At 39.2% G+C, this 18,597-nt stretch overlaps 1 protein-coding gene across 1 annotated transcript; it reads right to left on the reverse strand.

Annotated features, from left to right (window-relative positions):
* Positions 1-1,210: 1,210 nt before the first annotated feature.
* Slc25a31 (solute carrier family 25 member 31) lies at positions 1,211-14,786 on the reverse strand. The gene is made up of 6 exons (XM_052178736.1): positions 14,552-14,786; positions 8,900-9,027; positions 5,136-5,253; positions 3,547-3,701; positions 2,593-2,718; positions 1,211-1,490 (listed from the first exon to the last, which is right to left on the reverse strand). The coding sequence occupies exons 1-6, from the start codon at positions 14,784-14,786 to the stop codon at positions 1,290-1,292; spliced, it is 963 nt and encodes a 320-aa protein (XP_052034696.1). The 3' UTR covers positions 1,211-1,289.
* Positions 14,787-18,597: the final 3,811 nt, after the last annotated feature.

Here is an 18,597-nt window from a genome sequence, read left to right on the forward strand (position 1 = left end):
CTCATTGGAGTCTAGTAATTTAGTGGTTTCTTTGGTCTTTACCTGTGCCATTCAGAAGATTTCTTTTTTCTAAGCATGACTCCACAAGTAGTAATAATTTAGTTCATCTTTATGTGGGAAATTATTCCAAGTAAGATATTTTAGTTATTTCTTTGTTCTGAAAGAAAGTATTTCCCTTTTGTTTCTATGACTTCTGTTATATTCACCACTACAAGAAACTATGCTAACAGTTCCTAAGAGTTATTTTTTCCTTTGAGTAAGGCCATTATTTTAAATAATTGTCATTGAAATATATCTGGCATAAGCAGCAGGAAAATTTTCTACTGTTATGCCAACTTGTAGCCTGACAAAATTCCATAAAATAGTTTATCTCTACTGGCTTAACATTCTTTTACCCACCAAACTTTAAAATCTTGTGTATTTGGAATGTACGTGATTTCACATCTCTGAAAAAATGAGAATGTCCTACAAAACCTTGGAAACGGCATCTAACCCTTCTCCTTAGAGAAATGTTTGTTTTGAGACAGTGTCTCTAGGAACTGGCTTGAACTCTGGATGCTCCTGCTTCAGTCTCCTACAGTGCTAGGATTATGTGCACATTCCACCACATCCAGCTTGAAGACATCTTCTGTTGACTGGCTGTAAGCAGCTCCACTTTAACAAAAATGTTCTATGGTGTGCCTACAATAGGTAAAGTTAGTGTATGTGTCTGTGTGACCTGTATGAGAGCTGGGGAAAAAGGCTCATTACAATAGTTTTGAACTTGCTTTATTATCAATACAGAATACAAAATCTAATGTTCAGAGGAAATTTCTTTTTCAAAGAAATACTTATACTAGCAAGACTAAACATTAGCAAATAATCCAACCTATACTTTTCAAATAGTTTGATAGTGTCACTAAGTCATTATCAACTATTTCAACTATTTGTCATACCATACAATTTCTAAGAGATGGGATTATTGCTGTACTAAGCAAACCAATGTTTAAAGACACTTCCTCAGATTTCACATTATATGGTGTTCATCACAAGTATAAGAATTTTTTTTAACAGAAGTTAACATACACTACCTATAAAAAAAATGCCTCACTATATGATTCTGGGTCTAAGTGAGAAGAAAACTATTTTTGTCCTGACCTTTAATACTAAAATCTTGAAAAAAAATCTTTTCTTTATTGCAGAACAAATACTGTTAAGAGACAGACAGTAGTAACACACTATCAAAATATATACAAATGGCAGCTATGTAATTTTTATGTATTTTACATTAGAAATATGCATTTCCAAATTTAATCTCCTGATGAACTACCTCCAACATCAATGTTGAGGAACTCTTTGATTTTATCATATAACACCAAGACCAAAGCACCCCCTGTACCACGAAGGATGTTGGAGAATGCACCACGGAAGAATGCAGCAATTCCTTCATGATTGTATATTTTCAGAAAGCAGTCTATGGTTCCTTTATATTGCCGTTCAGATTCCCCACTCTATGTTAAAAAGACAAATAATTTTCTATTAGTTTATTGTCTTTTAGGACATTTAGGACATCAGTACTATAAATGAAAACTAATACTATGTTGAGCTACTGCAAATATAATACTGCGAAGAAGTGAAGAGTATTCACACTTTTCAGAATCACATGAAAACTGACCATACATCATTCGACAAATGTTATGGGATGACATGACATAAATCATAGCTTAATCTTACCACATGTCAATCAACTGAAAAACTCAGAACAAAATTAACACTAGGAAAATATGTATGTTTAGAGATTAGGAATTTTTTTATTTTTAAAGAAAACTTGGAAAACTGAAGAACCCCAGGTCTCTTTAAATTAAATCTGGGCTAATTATCATTAGGAAGAGACTGATGAGTTTTAAAAGCTTTTTAAAGAGCATAAACATTAAAAAGTAGGAAAAGCGGGGTGGTGGTGGTACAAGCCATTCCCAGCACTTGCAGAGGCAGAGAAACAAAGGAAGAGGTGGATCTGAGGTCTTGAAAGCCCAAAATACAATTACCCCCTACAAGTAGGAACAAGTAAATAAATGTAAGTCATAAAAGATGTAGGAAACAAACAACAGAGTATATGACGGGGAGATGGCTCAGGGCTTGTAAGTGTGAGGACGTGACTTCAGATCTCCCAAAGCCACCTTGAAGTCAGGGCACATCTGTCATCCTATCGCTCTTACAGTGAGACAGATTCCCAGAACTCGCATGGCGGCTCACAGCCATGTAATTCAGTTCCTGAGAATCAAATGCCCTCTCCTAGCCTCCTTGGGCATACAGGTGGTACACAGGCATACACGAAAGAAAAACACCCATACACATCAAATAACAGTTATTCAAAAAATGTAAAAAGATGAATATAGTCATCCAGTCTCTGTCATCCCGTCTATACTCCCAAGACTTCAGGAGTAGAAAGGCATTTCTGTTTTCACAGCAGAAAGGAAGGTGCTTTGCTGGCCGCTGGCTCTTTTATAGTAGGAAACAAACTGACTTTCAGCTAAAAGGTCTCTGAAACTCAAAAACACCACATTTTTGTTTGTAAGATACATACTGTGTCAGTTAAACTCACAAATACATTACCTGCATCATCATACGTCTTCTAACTGTGTCAAAGGGATAGGAGAGTATTCCAGAACAGGTAGTCACGATTTGAGCAATGATAAAAGAGACAAGAAATGGGGTTTCCTTTGGCTTTGGCAATAAGCCCTAGGAGAAAAATGCATCAAGTAAGCAATAATCCATTTTCCAAAGTTATCTTAAATTCTTAAAGGGTAGTTTTATATATAAAGATGAAATGATATTTAATGTGCAATTAAACAAAATATAAAAACAAACAACTGGAGCTGAGAAAGAAGGTCAGTAGTGCCTTCCTATCAAGCAGACGCCCTGGATTTGGTATTCAGATTCTTTTGGGAACATGCTACAGTGATTAAGAGCAAAGATGTTTTGCTTGTCATTTAATGAGTATGTTTCTTAGCAACCATAGGACCACGACGTTGTAGAGCACTTGACAAGGTTTCTAGAACTAAGTAACAGTTCAAAACTGGCAGCCATTGTTATAATCTGTCTTTTTCCTGCATTAAAAAGTGCTAATAAAGTCTGAACTCAAAAGGCAAAATACAAAGGAACCCTAAAAATACCACACAGAATCCAACAGCAACCAGTGCGAAAACTAAGCCACATTTAATTAACCCTTCCCTAGTTTCCACACTGATTTTCTGCATATAAAGTGATAATAAAATTAACATAAATCAGAAAAAGTTAGAATGTCTTTTATCTGCTAAAGATATAGAAGTTGAACAGGACACTTTCTGTGACATCCTGTGTATGATGCAAAAACCTTAAATGTCTCATTATTGACAAAATGGTAAATTAATAGTTATAACTTAACTAATTGTGACAGTGAAGGATTAATAAAATTTCTTTTGTCCTATTTTATCATTTTATGTGTTTAATTATATATTAGAATACACTGATTAGAGTAAAAAGAACAAACCATGTATTTATTAGACCCATTTAAAGTCACTCAATTACCTTAACAGTGTCATAAGCTCCAAAATAAGAGGCTCGGTAAACAATGATACCCTGAACGGAGACACCAAACCCTTGGTATAGGCCAATAATCCCATCTGACCTGGCTATTTTCATAATGCAGTCACCCAAACCCGTGAACTGCCGTTGCTCAGGACCTAAAATAAAGCGTTGAAAACTATTAGGTAACATTTATATCAAACATCTTAGTCAAAGTAATTAAACATTTTAAAGAGTCAAATGATGCAAAATTTCTAATTAAAGGACACAAATAATCTTCCCATGCAACCAAAGAAGGTTTCAAAAAGTACTTCAAAAGAAATTACCTGAAAATATTAATCAATTACAAAAGTAATTTAAGCAATATTTCATCCAAATTAAGAAATATTTCATTATAAGAATTAAGAAATATTTCATCCAAATTGTCAGGAATTATGGAAAAATTCTTCGGAGGAAACAAAGGCAATCTCCAGTGTGAGAGCTGTTTATCACCCAGAGAAAAATCACTAAAAACAATGAATACAGAAGGATCTATGATTCAAAAAGTCACAAGCAAGCTTTGGTTCACTATTGTTAAATGTTCATTTCCATTTTCTCTAATTTTAAAGTGAAAGAAAAAAGCAGTTACTCTAATCCTGTTGACTACATATCTGGTGCAGAATAAATTCTGTAGACTATGGACTGGAAAGATGGCTCAGCAGTTAAGAGTGTTTGCTGTTCTTCCAGAGGACATGCGTTCAATTCCCATGACTTAGGCTTGATGGGTCACAGGTGCCTGCAACTTAAATCCCAGAGACTCCAACATTCTCTTCTGGCCTTTACCAGTACCTGTATGCACATGGCATTTACTCACAGATACACAAAATTAAATCTCAAAAAACTTGTATTTGGTAACAATGTTGGCACACAAATGGTTCAAAGTATAAAGAAATAGTTAATGCCTATAAAGACTGTACCATGTTTAATCCCAGCACTCAGGAGGCAGAGGCAGGAAGATCTCTTGAGTTCTAGGCCAGCCTGATCTACAGAGTAAGTTCTTTTATTTATTTATTTATTTATTTATTTATTTATTTATTTATTTAGATATATTTAATTTACATTTCAAATGTCCCTTTTCCTGGTCCCCTTCACCTAAAAGTCTCATAACCCATCTCCCTCCTCCCGTTCCCCAACCCTCTTCCCCTTCCCTGTCCTGGTATTTCTTTACACTGCTGCATTGAGCCTTCCCCAAACCAGGGGCCTCTCCTTCCTTTGATGTCCAACAAGGCCATCCTCTGCTGTCTATGTGTCTGGAGCCATGGGCCCCTCCATGTGTACTCTTTGGTTGATGGTTTTGTCCCTGGGAGCTCTGGGAGTACTGGGTGGCTCATATTGTTGTTCCTCCTATGGCCCTGCAAACCCCTTCAGCTTCTTGGGTCCTTTCATTAGATCCCCCCAGTGGGGACCTGTTCTCAGTTCAATGGCTGGCTGAGAGTGTCCACCTTACAGAGTAAGTTCTAGGACAGCCAAGTCTACAGAGAGAAACCCTGTCTCAGAAAAGAAAAACAGCGCCTCCCCCCCAAACCAAAACAACAACAAAAAAAACTCTGTACCTTTTCCAATATCAACACCTAATCGTGTTCTGGCAAAATCTAGTGGATATACCACACACAAGGATGTTGCTCCGGCAGCCCCTCCAGAAGCCAGATTTGCTAGAAACCACCTCCAGAACTAAAACACAAATTTCAAAAGCATTAAACTATAGAATCTAACTGTTCAAATAGCTAATGAACTAATTTTCACAAAGGTTAAAAATGCCTAAGATTTATAAGCTGCTCTTATAAACATGTATAACAATATGCAAAACGTTTCCCTCATATCCATGCATTCCCTCCCCCACCCCACTTCCATGCTGAGGAGAGAGCCCAGGATAGCATCAAGGGATTATGGGAAAAGAACAGATTATCCAAACTGGAACTGTTAAGGAAAATGCAGGGCAGAAGGCCTTTGTAACCAATAAGAGCAAAGAGAAATAGTCAAGTCATATTCAGTCTTCTGTTACACTCAGTGCTGATATTTCTAGTGTTAGTTTTTAGTCTTGGACAGTTTGAAACTCCGAATTTTATCCTGGCCTAGCAGACAGTTGCTTTCTGTTTTAACATCTACTTCTTTTATGAAACATCTGATCTCCAGTCCTGTAAAACTCGATAGCCATAACCTCTTCCTATCACAATTTTATGTCAGAGAACTAAAGGACCAAACTAAAATGTGTCACTGTAACCAGACTTTTATTTTAAAACAGTACTTAAAATTTTCAACTGTAGTTATTTATATATACTTACATTCCTACAGATTATAATTCTTGAGGCCAATTTTTTTAATTTAGTTACAATTCGTACTTTATACAATATCTCCTTGAATACAATTCAATAAGTTAGATTCAGAGTTAAATAACCATCATCACACTTTTAAAATATTTTTATCACCTCCAAAGAAATCCTATATCCTTTATAAGTCAGTCTACATACTCCCTAACTTTGGAGCCCCAAGAACTTATTTTATCTCTATAGTGCTAACTGTGGAGATTTTATATGAATAAACCAAAACAACATGCAGAATTATCTGTGGTAGTTTTGTTTTCATTTGATAATGCTTTTGAAGTTGATTCATGTGGCAACATCTTCTACTACACTTCATCCTGTTTAACTGCCAAATGACAGTGCTTTATGGATGATACATCTGAGTTCTGTCAACCAATCGTTCCCACTGGCTGCATGCCAGATGCTTAGGTCATCTATTTTTTTCATAGAACAAGTCATGGGATTTTGCCCAGAGACATATATTCAATAAATAATTGTTTTAATGAAATAGATAGGTAATGCTAGAGATTTCCAACTCTCACAGCTCCTTTTAAATGAAATGTATCTGAACTACTGTGTATCATGTTATATAATCACAGGCAGATAGATAACTGGATCGAGAGATTGCATGAGACACTGGGGTAGCTAAAGCAACATAATCTCGCAGAAAAACATGAGCTTGTCTAGACTTTCTTAGGGATTGGACATAAGACATTAAAACATCTAGTTATTAGAGTAGAAATGGAAATGTTAATTTTTGATATTTGATACTTTTGAAGTTTTTTTTTTAAAGCTAGAGATTAAGACTTGTTTCCAGAGAGGAGGAAAATCACATATCTACAAAGATACATATGTAGTGTTTCAGGTACTGCTGACATACCATGGGTCCCAAATTAAGATCCTCTGACCTAAAGAAAGGCCATTAAAGATCACTGTGATATTAACCTTATATTGCAAACATATCTGTACATAATTATATAACATATCTTTTATCACTAAAATAGGGGAGCAGCACTGAGAAAGACTGCTTATACAAAATATACCCATGAAAAGCAGGTAAGAAGAAAGGCTCCCATAGGAGGTAATCCAGGAGATAAAGGGCGTCCCTTGAGAGGCCATTTGCTCAAGTCCAAGTGCCACTCCTCACCCCTTTTGTCTGATCAAATTCAATTCTACTTATTATCAGTCAAGCAAACATGACACAGAACATAAAGATTTATAACCTGCATCTTAAATTCTAATAAATCTATTTTTTCCTTCATGAATAAAAAAAAGAAAACTGACTTGGGGTAGATAATTGCTATTTTATTATTCAAAACAGTTCATATAGTGCATGTAGAACTTATGAAAATATGGTAGGCAAATATAAGCAAAAGGAGAGAGGGAGACAGACTGACTGTTCAGGCAGAGTAATGATCCTGAATTTATATAACTACACCTCCAACACCACATTAACCATGAAACTAAACAACCCAAGAATGGCTGTTTATCAATAAAAGTTTCAATGATTATGTTACTAATTTAAGATTTTACAATATTGCACTTTCATCCTCTTATCTTTAGGCCATTCAATTCTAATCAGCAAAGGTATTTAATATTTCAGTCTCCTTAGACGTGCTTTATTACTTAACACAAAAATTCTCCTATTCTGAAAAATGTTCCATGATACATGAGAAGAATATTAACTCTGTGTTGGATGGAATGTTATGTATTTTTTTGTTTCGTGTCCATTTGGGCTGACATGGAATTTAATTCGAGTACTTATTTACTGTTTTTCTTTCCGGGATTCCATCCACTGTTCAAACTGGGATATTGAGATGATCAAAATACATGAGTTTTGTCCTCTATACTGTTGATGCAACATATCACACCTAAAACTTCTTTTAAGTTGCACTATCCTTGCATTCTGGGATGAATCCCACTTTGTCATAAAGAACAGTTTCTTTTCATTCTGATGTGCTGCTGGACTTCATAAGCTAGAATTCTGTTGAAGGCTCCCCTCCCCATCTGTGCCCAATAAGGACACTGCCTTCTTGTTTCCTTTTTGTTGTATCCTGTTTCTGCTTGGGTATGATGGCTACAAATGAGGTGACTGGCTTACATATTTACTGTATGTTTTAGTTTAGTCTTAATTATTAAAAAGTTTACCATACTATTAAACTTCCCACACCCTTATATATTTTCTGTTTGCTATGTGTGTGTCTGTTCATGTGAAGACAATTCTGGGTGTGATTCCTCAAGTGCTATCTGTCTTGCATCCCCGCCCCCCCCCCCCCGCCCCCCCATTCAGTGTCTCTTACTGACCTGGCGTTCACTGATTAGGCTAGGATGGCTTGTCAGTAGGCCCCAAGGATAAGATTCTTCCCCAGCATGAGGACTATGAGTGCATACCACCAGGCTCTAATTCTTTTTAAATGTGAGTTGTGAAGTTTAAACTCAAACCCTGCTTCTGCAGCAAATATTTTGTCTAAGCTATCTCTCATATTATACAATTTTCTGTGGGCTTGACCTCTCTTCTTGTCTTTGCTTCTGTGTTGGATATTAATCCCGGAGTTCCACACATGCAAAGCAACTACTATTGAACTACAGTCCAACAACTCCTCTGACACTTGATTTTCTTAAAAGAAAGACAATTTACATCTTTAGGGAATAAGCAAGCCACTGGGGTAAGAAATACAAATCTGATGGCAGCTCCTTTATGCTTATAAAAAGCAGTAAGATATGAATTACATTTAATGTTTACTCTGAGGTATATGGCATAACGCATTTAGACAAATGATCCCTAGTTACTGAAGCAAAGAGATTTCATGAAACTTGTTGAAGATAATATACAAATTTTATATATTGTTATTACTTAATATATGCTATCTTTCAACATTAAATGTGTTCTATTTTTTATTATTTTTACAATTATTTTATCATTTTTACTAGAGAATCTGCACTCAAAATAAGACATTATAGGAAAGACAAATTCAATAGTTTCTTAGAAAATTTTAGACATATTGAAACATAATTACCTGTTTTTCTTTGTTAACACCAGACATGAAAAGTTGTTTGTATTTGTCCTTAAAAGCGAAGTTTAAGGCTTGTGTTGGAAAGTATCGAATAACATTTGCCAAATTGCCACGCCAATAACTTAAAAATCCTACAGAATAAAACACATAAATCCATTTTGCATTAGTAAAGAATTTTCTGAAACATTTCTACTGAAGGAAGAAAATGCATTAACTATGCAGCCCATCCCAATTTTGTTCACTTTAAACAGAAAATCTGAAGAACTTAACAAAAGAAGTCATTAGCTAAACAAATGTAACAGGATTCCTCAGAGAAAAGCAGAGCTCACTGTCAGCTCTGGCCTCGCCCTGAAGCTTGATGCCAATTCCTGCAGTAATAAGGCTGTTATCTGTGAGTACACTAGACCACACAAACAGATCCACTTATGAGTCAACAGAGCCACAGGAAGTAAAGCAGGTAACACAAACTATGCTGCCTTCTTTTTATGTTCTGGAACCAAGTTGAAAGAGGGCTGGAGTTTACCAAAAGGGTAGATGAGAAATGTTGGGTGGAGTAAAAGGAGTTGGTCCACTTTATTTCAAAGTAGTCTCTCCTGGTCTGTTGAAGTAAATAATTTCCACACTATAATTCTCCATGTACTGCCCAACCTTCATGACTCAATCAACATGTGCATAAAGTTATCCTTATATTCCAGACCCCTCTACAGTATGACAGCTAACTCTTCCATAGTCTTGATTATTTTTAGGAGATGTCAAAGTGTCAAGTGTTTGACTGTGCACTTTTGAATAAGGCATCTCTAGTCCAAATTTGGAGACTGCCCCAAACCAGGTCTTTAAAAACAAACATTCTAAAAACAGTGATTTCATAAAATGAAATGTGTACTGGCTGGCTTTGTGTGTCAACTTGACACAGGCTGGAGTTATCACAGAGAAAGGATCTTTAGTTGGGGAAGTGCCCCCATGAGATCCAGTTGTGGGGCATTTTCTCAATTAGTGATTAAGTGGGGAGGGTCCCTTGTGGGTGGTGCCATCCCTGGGCTGGTGTTCTTGGGTTCTATAAGAGAGCAGGCTGAGCAAGCCAGGGTAAGCAAGCCAGTAAGAAACATCCCTCCATGGCCTCTGCATCAGCTCCTGCTTCCTAACCTGCTTGAGCTCCAGTCCTGACTTCCTTTTGTGATGAACAGCAGTGCAGAAGTGTAAGCTGAATAAACCCTTTCCTCCCCAACTTGCTTCTTGGTCATGATGTTTGGGCAGGAATAGAAACTCTGACTAAGACAAAATGTTAACTTATTCCAGACTTGAAAATGAGGAGAATGCAAATTAAAGCCACAGTTATTTTGTATTTGAAAGCTACTTTTAAAAAGATAAAAGTATTAGTAAGTATGTAGAGAAAATGATGAACCATTGTATAATTTATGAGATTCTCTGTAAAACTAAAGGCAGAAGTACCATAGGGCCTACAATCCCACTACTTAGCACTTATACAGAGTAACTAAAATTAGGATGCTAAAGATGTCTGCCTTTCCATGTGTAGCATGACACACAATAGCCAATACACAGGATGCCTAAGCATCCATCAACAGATAAAGAAAATGAAGAATATATACACAACAGAATCATCGTTCCTTAAAAGAAAGTCCTAGCATTTCCAACTACATTTATAAACATGAGGGTATTATGCTAAGTGAAATAGGAAGGCACAGAAAGAAAAATGCCACATACTATTACTTTATGTACAATTTAAAAACATCTAATAGAAGCAGACAGTAGAATGGTGGCTCCCACAGGCTGGGCAGGGGTGTGTTCTGGGGGTAAGCAGAGAAAAGTGAGATGTTGGTTATATAGGATGAGGAAGTTTTGGATATCTAACACAAAGTATGGGAACTTTAAAAAATTATTATTTTCTTAAGACAGGGTTTCTTTGTCTAACCTCAAATGTCCTCGCACTAGCTCTGTAGACTAGGGTGGACTTGAACTCACTGAGATCTGCCTCTGCCTCCCCCTTTAAAGAAATATGACAAACTTTGTTAAAGTAAACAAATAGCTCCCACTGGGATGGGAGGAGGTCCCAGAATTGGGAATCTATAGAATGGTGACTATTGTTAATAATGCTGGTATATACTTCAAGTTTCCTAAAAAAGTAGACCATAAACATTTTGAAAACAGACAAAATGATTTAATTATATATGGTGATGAATTTGCTTGATTGTGGTCAGAGGACTGAATTAACCAGAGCCAGGCTGACTCCACAATAGGCTTCAAGCTGGCAGTTTGGGAAACTAGGCCTAAATTCTGTTTCCCAGAAATAAGAACCTGGATCCACAAGGTCAGCCAACCAGACTCGGGCAGCCAATCTGAGGATACCTTGTCATCTGGTCTTAAGCAAAAATGGGTAGCTAGAATGACTACATGGGTAGCTAGAATGAGTACATGGCTCACACACACATTGATGATCACTTTGGAAATGACTAATTTGCTGGAATTCTGTAATAATGATTACTACATCAGATGTTCATTTCACCAAACAACAGAACAGAATCTTGTAGCTTTGGTTAATATACTGAATAATTTTCATGAATAAAATATCTTTAAATCAACACAGGACCAAGAGTGAGCATCACATTTGTAATTAATGGTGTAGTGAATCTTGCCTTTCTTTTTGAAAGACTTTACTATACAGAAGAACAGGTTGTCCTTGAACTTGCAGAAGTCCTCCTGACCCTTCCTTGTGTTTCATTCTATTTTGATTTACAAGTATATTCCTCTGAACTGTACACACAAAATTTTCCAGATAAAGTTTCCTAAATGCCTGTAGGTGGCAATACTCTCCCTGCTGTGAATCATCCCTTAGCAGGGGCTATATCCTGATGCACGTAACAATGATTCACATATAAGAACAGAAAACTTCTCAAAGTTCTGCTTATGATTAATCACATCTGGGAAGGTAAAGATAATGAGGACCAGGAAAACATATAAAATTAACTCATGTTACAAGAGTCATATTTCAGTTTTTTAAAAAAACACACTTGTATTTAAAGTTTCAGAAAAAAAACTTAAAAATACTTAAGATACAATTACATTGGGAAGCCTGACTTAAACACTTCACCTAAATATTTAAAGTAATAAGTCAAAAACAGATAAATTACCTTTTTTTGAAATAAGCCTCCAAACGCAGCCTGGGTAGGCCCTTGAACTTATCCTGTTCCAATATCTATATAGGCATTCTATTTTTAAATTTTTAGTTATAAGCCTGATTTGGTGGGGCAAGCCTTTAATCTCAGCACCCAGGAGGTAGAGACAGGCAGATCTATGAGTTTGGGGCCATCCTGGTCTACATACTGAGTTTCAGGACAGCTCAATCAATACACAGTAAGAGCCCATCTAAATTTTTTTCAGAAAAAAATATTTGATGTCTATAACTGTTATGATTGTATTCATGTATGTACATTATATGCATGCCTGGTGCCCACAAAGACAGAAGATGGCATCAGACCATGGGACTAATTATAGATGGTTGTGAGCTGCCATATGGGTAGTGAGAACCAAACCTGAGTCCTCTACAAGAGAAGAGGTGCTCAGCACTGAGCTCTCTTGCCAGCCCTGCAGATGGGTATTCTAGAAACAGTTCAGATAGGCCCTACCCCTAATCTGCTCTATTCTACTCAACAGTTACGGACAGCTGTTATCACATCTCAATAAAGTGCCTTCCTCAATTCCCATTTCCTTTTTTCACATTATGCTTTGGCCTGCTGCCCAGGCTGCTCCCAGCATTTTAGTTAAGCAATACCTCCCTTGGATAGAGACTGTTGTCTTGCTTTATTTTAAGAAAACTCTACCACAGAGCTAGTAGCAAAAGAAAGGACTGCTTTGAAGTTGATGCCACTTCATTTCTCGTTCTGAACAAACAACAAATCTATTTTCTTTTTAAGGTTTCTACAGGGTTTTCAATAGAACCCAAATTACTAATGGATATTAAGATTTCTGATAAGCTGGGTTACCTAATATAGGAACCATTTTTTAGCAATGGTTCATGAAGGGTGTTCATCATTTATTTTATCAAATCATTTCAATGTTATGAAAAATCTTCACACCCAAAACATAAAAGCCTAAAAAAATTAATACTTGATTCTATGATTTGTTTGTATTTTGTTCAATGTTGATGTTCTTTTCTGTTTTACTTTGATTTTAAAATTATCATGTTAGGGCTGATGAGATTGCTCAACAGGTAAATGCACCTGATAACCTGAGTTCTATCCCCAGTACACTTATAGAATGGAAGGTAAGAACTGTCTGCTACATTTTTCTCTAACTCCACATGCATGCATGGCATATGTGAATGCATAAAGACACACAAAGTACATTTTTAACAAATTTTTTAGAACTTATAATAAAATTCTATTTGCCATGATTACTCGTACGTTCTGTGCAGAGAAGACTGCCTTATTGAAAGGCCTGATTGTCAGAGGTTCTCGAAAGTAAGCACAACTTTTCACTGATTAGGCATCATAATACTCAAGAGGCCACAATGCATCTGTATTTGTACTTCTTAGAAGCTTCCCACTTCAGGAAATATCTAAGCCATTTGAATATCACTTAACATACATTATCATGCAACCTGAGCCAGGCACAAGTACTCAAGGTACAAAGACTGACCGAACAGACCTATAGGGAAAGAGCAGGCTAGGTCTCACCAGCACACAGGATGCACTTAAGGCCTTTTTGGCCTTGGGAACCCATGTTAGATGGGTCAAGACACTAAATTCTGGCCGGTTAGTAAACAGTTTTGTAATCCCATGACTCAAAATAGGCAGGAAGACTCAAGTTCTGCATTAGCTTGGCCTACATAGAGAATTCCAGGCTAGCAAGGGCTACATAGACCCTGTCTCAAAAAACAGTGGTCCTGCACATTCACCAAAACACCACCACCCTCCCCCACAACCACCACCACAACCACCACAAACCAAGAAACAAGAACAAACAGAAACATCTGCTAGGCTACAGCTGGCAGCTGCTTGCACCCTATTTAAACACACTTTTCTGATTGACCCCCCACACACACCTTCTTTTAGGTCACTTCCTTTTCTCGTGGATGTTTTCCCTTTCCTTTTGATCACCCCTTCTCTAGAAAACATTCCTTTCCACTTAGTCACCAATTCCTCTGCAGCACCCATTCTGGTGTCACCCCACTGGCAGAGTGACCCTCTTTGAATGACCCCTTTTCCCTGGGTTACCCCTTATCTGAATGACTTCCCTTTCCAATAGGTCAATCCTCTTCCTCGGGATCACTTCTTCCTCTGGTCACCTCTTTTCTGGATGACTCCCTGATTTAAACGATAGTCCCCTTCCTCTGGACTCCTTCAGGGTCACCCTGTCCCCTAAATGGCGTTCTCTAGACGACGCTTTTTCTGCTGTGTCATTCTCTTCCTCTACATCACCCCCTCCTCTGGTCACCTTCTGTATGATTCCCCCCTTTTGGTGACCCCTCTTTTCTCCGGGCCACCCTTTCTCTGGATAAAGCCCCCTTTCTTCTGGACCACCCTGTCAGCATCACCTCCTCCTCTGGGTGACCTCCTTTTCCTTTGGGTCACCCATCCAGGTGTCACCCCACACCCCGGCCCCCCACCCGTGTCTGGGATGCTAAGGCTCCACGCGTACCTTGCTCACGAGGGATGCGCACCAGGCAGTCGATCATGCCCTTGTAGCGCGCCTCGGGGCTTATCTGCTTGGAGGAAGCCTGCACCTGCAGCAGCAGCTTCACTCGCTCGATGGGTGCCACGGCTGTCTTCGACACGGCGGCCGCGACCCCGCCGGCCAGCAGGTCCTTCGCGAAAGACACAGGGTCGAACAACGCCTTCTTTGAGGACTGCTTCTTGGAGGATTCGTTCGACATGTTGGACGGAGGACAGGACAACCGGACAGCTGCAGCGCCACACCAACACCCAAGCGACAAGGGCGAGAACCGGAATACCGCTTCAGCTTTATCCTGGCGGGAAAGCAGCGCTGAGGATGCTGGGAGACCAGCGCATCCGGCACGGGCCGAAGAGCTGCGCAGGCGCGCCCAACGGCCTTGGCGCCTGGCGTGGGGCATGTGACCACAACACGTGTTTCCAGTTGCGCATGCTCAGTGTACAGCGGCTTTTGCAAGTGGTGCAGGGGGCATTGAGTGCTCCTGCTAGCCCGGTGGGCCTTCAGCCTACATATACCCTGCGGTTACCTGAATGTTATTGAGTCCTCGGTTAATTTGCCTCCTGCTTTACTTACCAGGGAGCACATGCTGGCCAGATGCTGCATGCCTGTAATCCCGGCAGGTGCAGACGCTCATGGCCACACGGGAAATTGGAGGCCATCCTGGGCTACGTGAGCCTGTGGCTTAGACTAGACGTCCACATTCTGTTTTATCAGGGACTGTTTGTCTAGTCACCCTGGACTCGCTGGTTCCTCCTCAGAAGTCAACATGTTCCTCTGTTACATTTTAATTAAACTGAAATGTCTATTGAATAGTGGTTCTAGATTGAGATGAACTTTGAAGGGAGATAGGACGGTCAGTGTTGTGTTGTTGGTTTGTTTAATGTATTAAGCTAGGTCCTAATCATTAAATTAGATTTTATGGAATATTTAAATCCCCTGGGGGAACTTTAGTTTTGTTTAGTTTAGTTTAGTCTCTTTGTAGCCCTGGCTGTTGAGAAATTTGAACTCCTAGAGATTACAGGATTAATGGCTTGCGCCACCACGCCAGGGGCTCCCTCCGGGGGAATTCTGCTTTGCAGGTTTAAGAACCAATGACTTTCTAAAAGAACAATTCGCAAGCGTTTTTTTCCCCTCCACAGAACCTTACTTTTAAAACGTATTAAAGTCGCCCTTGTGGGGAGCAACAGTGTCAACCGGCCAGACTCCTCCAGAGCTCCCGGTCTGGACCACCAACCAAGGGAAAGCACATGAAGGGACCCATGGCTCCGGCCGCATATGAGGCAGAGGATGGCTTTGTTGGACATCAGTGGGAGGAGAGGTCCTTGGGCCTGAGGGTGTTAGATGCCCCAGAGTAGGGGAATGCCAGGGCGGGAAGGTGGGAATGGGTGGGTGAGCACTCTCATAGTGCCGGGGGGGGGGGTGGAGGGGGGAGAAGGGAGCAGGAATCTGAAGGGGAGACCTAGAAAGGGGATAACATTTGAAATGTAAATAAAGAAAATATTCAATAAAAGAAAAAAAAGAATTAGGATAAAAGTATTAAAGTCTACAGAAAACTTTTTTGTTGTTATTGTTAAATATGCTGACAAATACATTAAAGATCTTTTAAAATGTATGCGTATCCTGTTAAAATAATGAGAAGTCAATTGCAAAGTACATTCATAGATTTAGAATCTTTCATCATTTTTAAAATTGTGAATCAGGATTTTACTCCAGCCCTGGCTGGCCTCCAACTTACAGCAAAATTCCCATCTTAGCCTCTGGAGTGTGAGCCACTGTGCATAGTTAAAAGTATATTTTTATTTTTAAATAATCTATTCTTTGATGGTTTCCTATATTTAGTGAATTTTAATCGTTTTCACCCTGGTTCATTGAAGGGAACCATGGCGTTGGCCTGGTCTGGCTGCCTCACGAGGCATGTGTCATAGGTTTTTCAGGTTAGAGTCCTTGGCTCTTGGGACAATGTTTCAGGAGAAACTAAAGTGGTCCTCAAGTCAGGGAAACATTCAGGCCACACTGTATTTGTCTGTGTTCCCTAGAAGTCAGTGAAGCATACAGAGGCTTGACAGGACAATTGTATTAAACATGAATGTTTTTTATACCTTGTATGACCTGCAAACATCATTGCATCCTGGCTACTTACATGGTATTGATCCTGGCAACCACCATTATACTCTATTTTTGATAAGGATATAAACAAATCTGATAGCTTGGAATAAACTTGTCATATTCTCAGTCTTGGTGTGTCTTACAATAAACCATACCTGATTAAGATTCATTTCTCATCAGCCATCTTTCCTCCCTCCCTTTCCCCCTACCCACTCCTCTACTGATTTGCACTCCACTGATTTGCTTAGGATTGTTTGTGTGAGCATGGGTGGGAAGAGCAGGGACTACTTTTCAGTGGTACACCTCTGAAGATAATGGCACTCTCACCCCAAGAAGCTCTTAACCAGCATTTGCCTCTTGAGGAGGATGGGACTTCACGAGCCTCTTCCAGAATCCAAGAAGAGGCAATGTTGGCATGGCGCATCTAAATGCAGGTAATTGCAACTGCAGTGGGTTCATGAAATGCACTGCTAGGTTGTGTCCAGAAGATGGGGATACTGAGGCATGCCTCATCCTCTGGCTCTGACACTCCTGCCCCTGGCCTGTCATGTTCCCGGAACCTTGGACGGGTGACACAGACACCTTACCTAGGGCCAAGCACCACCCTGTCACTCATTCTTAGCACTCAGATCAGTTCTGAGTTAGTACCGTGTTAACCACCACCTGCAGCTGTAAGAAGCAGCTGATCTAGGGGTAGAAATGTGAGAATGTGAAAAGTTTTTTAAATGTCCATTTAGCATCAGGTGGTGGTAGCACATACCTTTAATCCCAGCACTTGGGAGACAGAGGCTGGTGGATCTGTATTTAAGTTCGAGGCCAGCCTGTTCTACAGAGGGAGTTCCAAGACAGCTAAGGTTAAACAGAGAAACCCTGTCTTAACACACACACACACACACACACACACACACAGAGTCCATTTAGCAAAAACAACAATAGTAGGTTCCTCCACTAGGGCCCATGACTCCCTCAGCCATGGGTTCTTGACCGGGTATACAGCGCCAGTTGCTTCTTGTGAAGTGGACCTCAAATCCAACAAGAAAGCACTTGGTTATGAAGTCACTACTACATACCTGTGGGCACATCTTTCATTGTACGTTGGCATTCTAACAGGGCTCACTGCTGTTTGAAACTGTTGGTGGCTCATCTCCCCACGCAGGCTGTACAATATCTTCCTGAACTATGGAGTCTAGCCATCAGGTAGGAAGCCTAAAAATACATTTTCCAAAATTTAAAAAAAAAGTGTGTAGGTGTGTGTATATATATACACGTGTGTGTGTGTGTCTCTGTGTGTATAGAGGACAATATTGTTCTACATTTTTTAAAAATTTAATACTTGACAAAAAGACAGTTGAAGTAAACACCTTTGCTTTTGTTTTCTGCAATATTACACATGTAGCTCCTAGAAAATTTATCCCATTGTATCATTAGAGCAGAATGCCAATAAAAACAACCACTCAGCACTCAACACCATTCAGAGAACAGTTGTAACTTCATGGACTCCTGAAAGGGCTCATCTCAACAGGGCTGCCCTTACCCCACACTTGAGGCCTCTTCAGAAGCTGACGTCATGTTCCAAGCTTCCCTCGGTGCTACCCTGAGACTGTCTCATTCTTTCCTATCTGGCTTTTCTTCTTCTTTTTTTTTCATCCAGACCCTATTATGGCAGCACATACATATTCCTAATTGCTTTCTAAAGCCTGTTTGATATGTCTTGGTTGATAATCTGTCTTGTGTTTCAATTGATACGACCTATCAAGAACTTTGAGACACTTTCATTGGGAGCTGGATGAGTTTTGGCTTTTTTGAACAAAAGGATCTAATTTTCATTGGTATCTCAAAAATGTTTGAGATACCAATGAAACCTTCCTAATTTTTGTGTCTAGTGAAGAGGTGGGGTCAGGACTGTA

This window comes from Apodemus sylvaticus, chromosome 4 (assembly GCF_947179515.1).
Source record: "Apodemus sylvaticus chromosome 4, mApoSyl1.1, whole genome shotgun sequence".
Classification (NCBI taxonomy): Eukaryota; Metazoa; Chordata; class Mammalia; order Rodentia; family Muridae; genus Apodemus; species Apodemus sylvaticus.

Bases quoted from the DNA above. Each gene is read 5' to 3' on its own strand.
- Slc25a31 (XM_052178736.1), bottom strand. From the start codon at position 14,786: ATGTCGAACGAATCCTCCAAGAAGCAGTCCTCAAAGAAGGCGTTGTTC. The intron at 3,702-5,135 runs GTACAGAGTTTT...GCTTTATTTTAG, and splicing joins AGGTGTTGATATTGGAAAAG to GTCCTGAGCAACGGCAGTTC. The intron at 2,719-3,546 runs GTAATTGAGTGA...TTTTTCTCCTAG, and splicing joins GAGCTTATGACACTGTTAAG to GGCTTATTGCCAAAGCCAAA.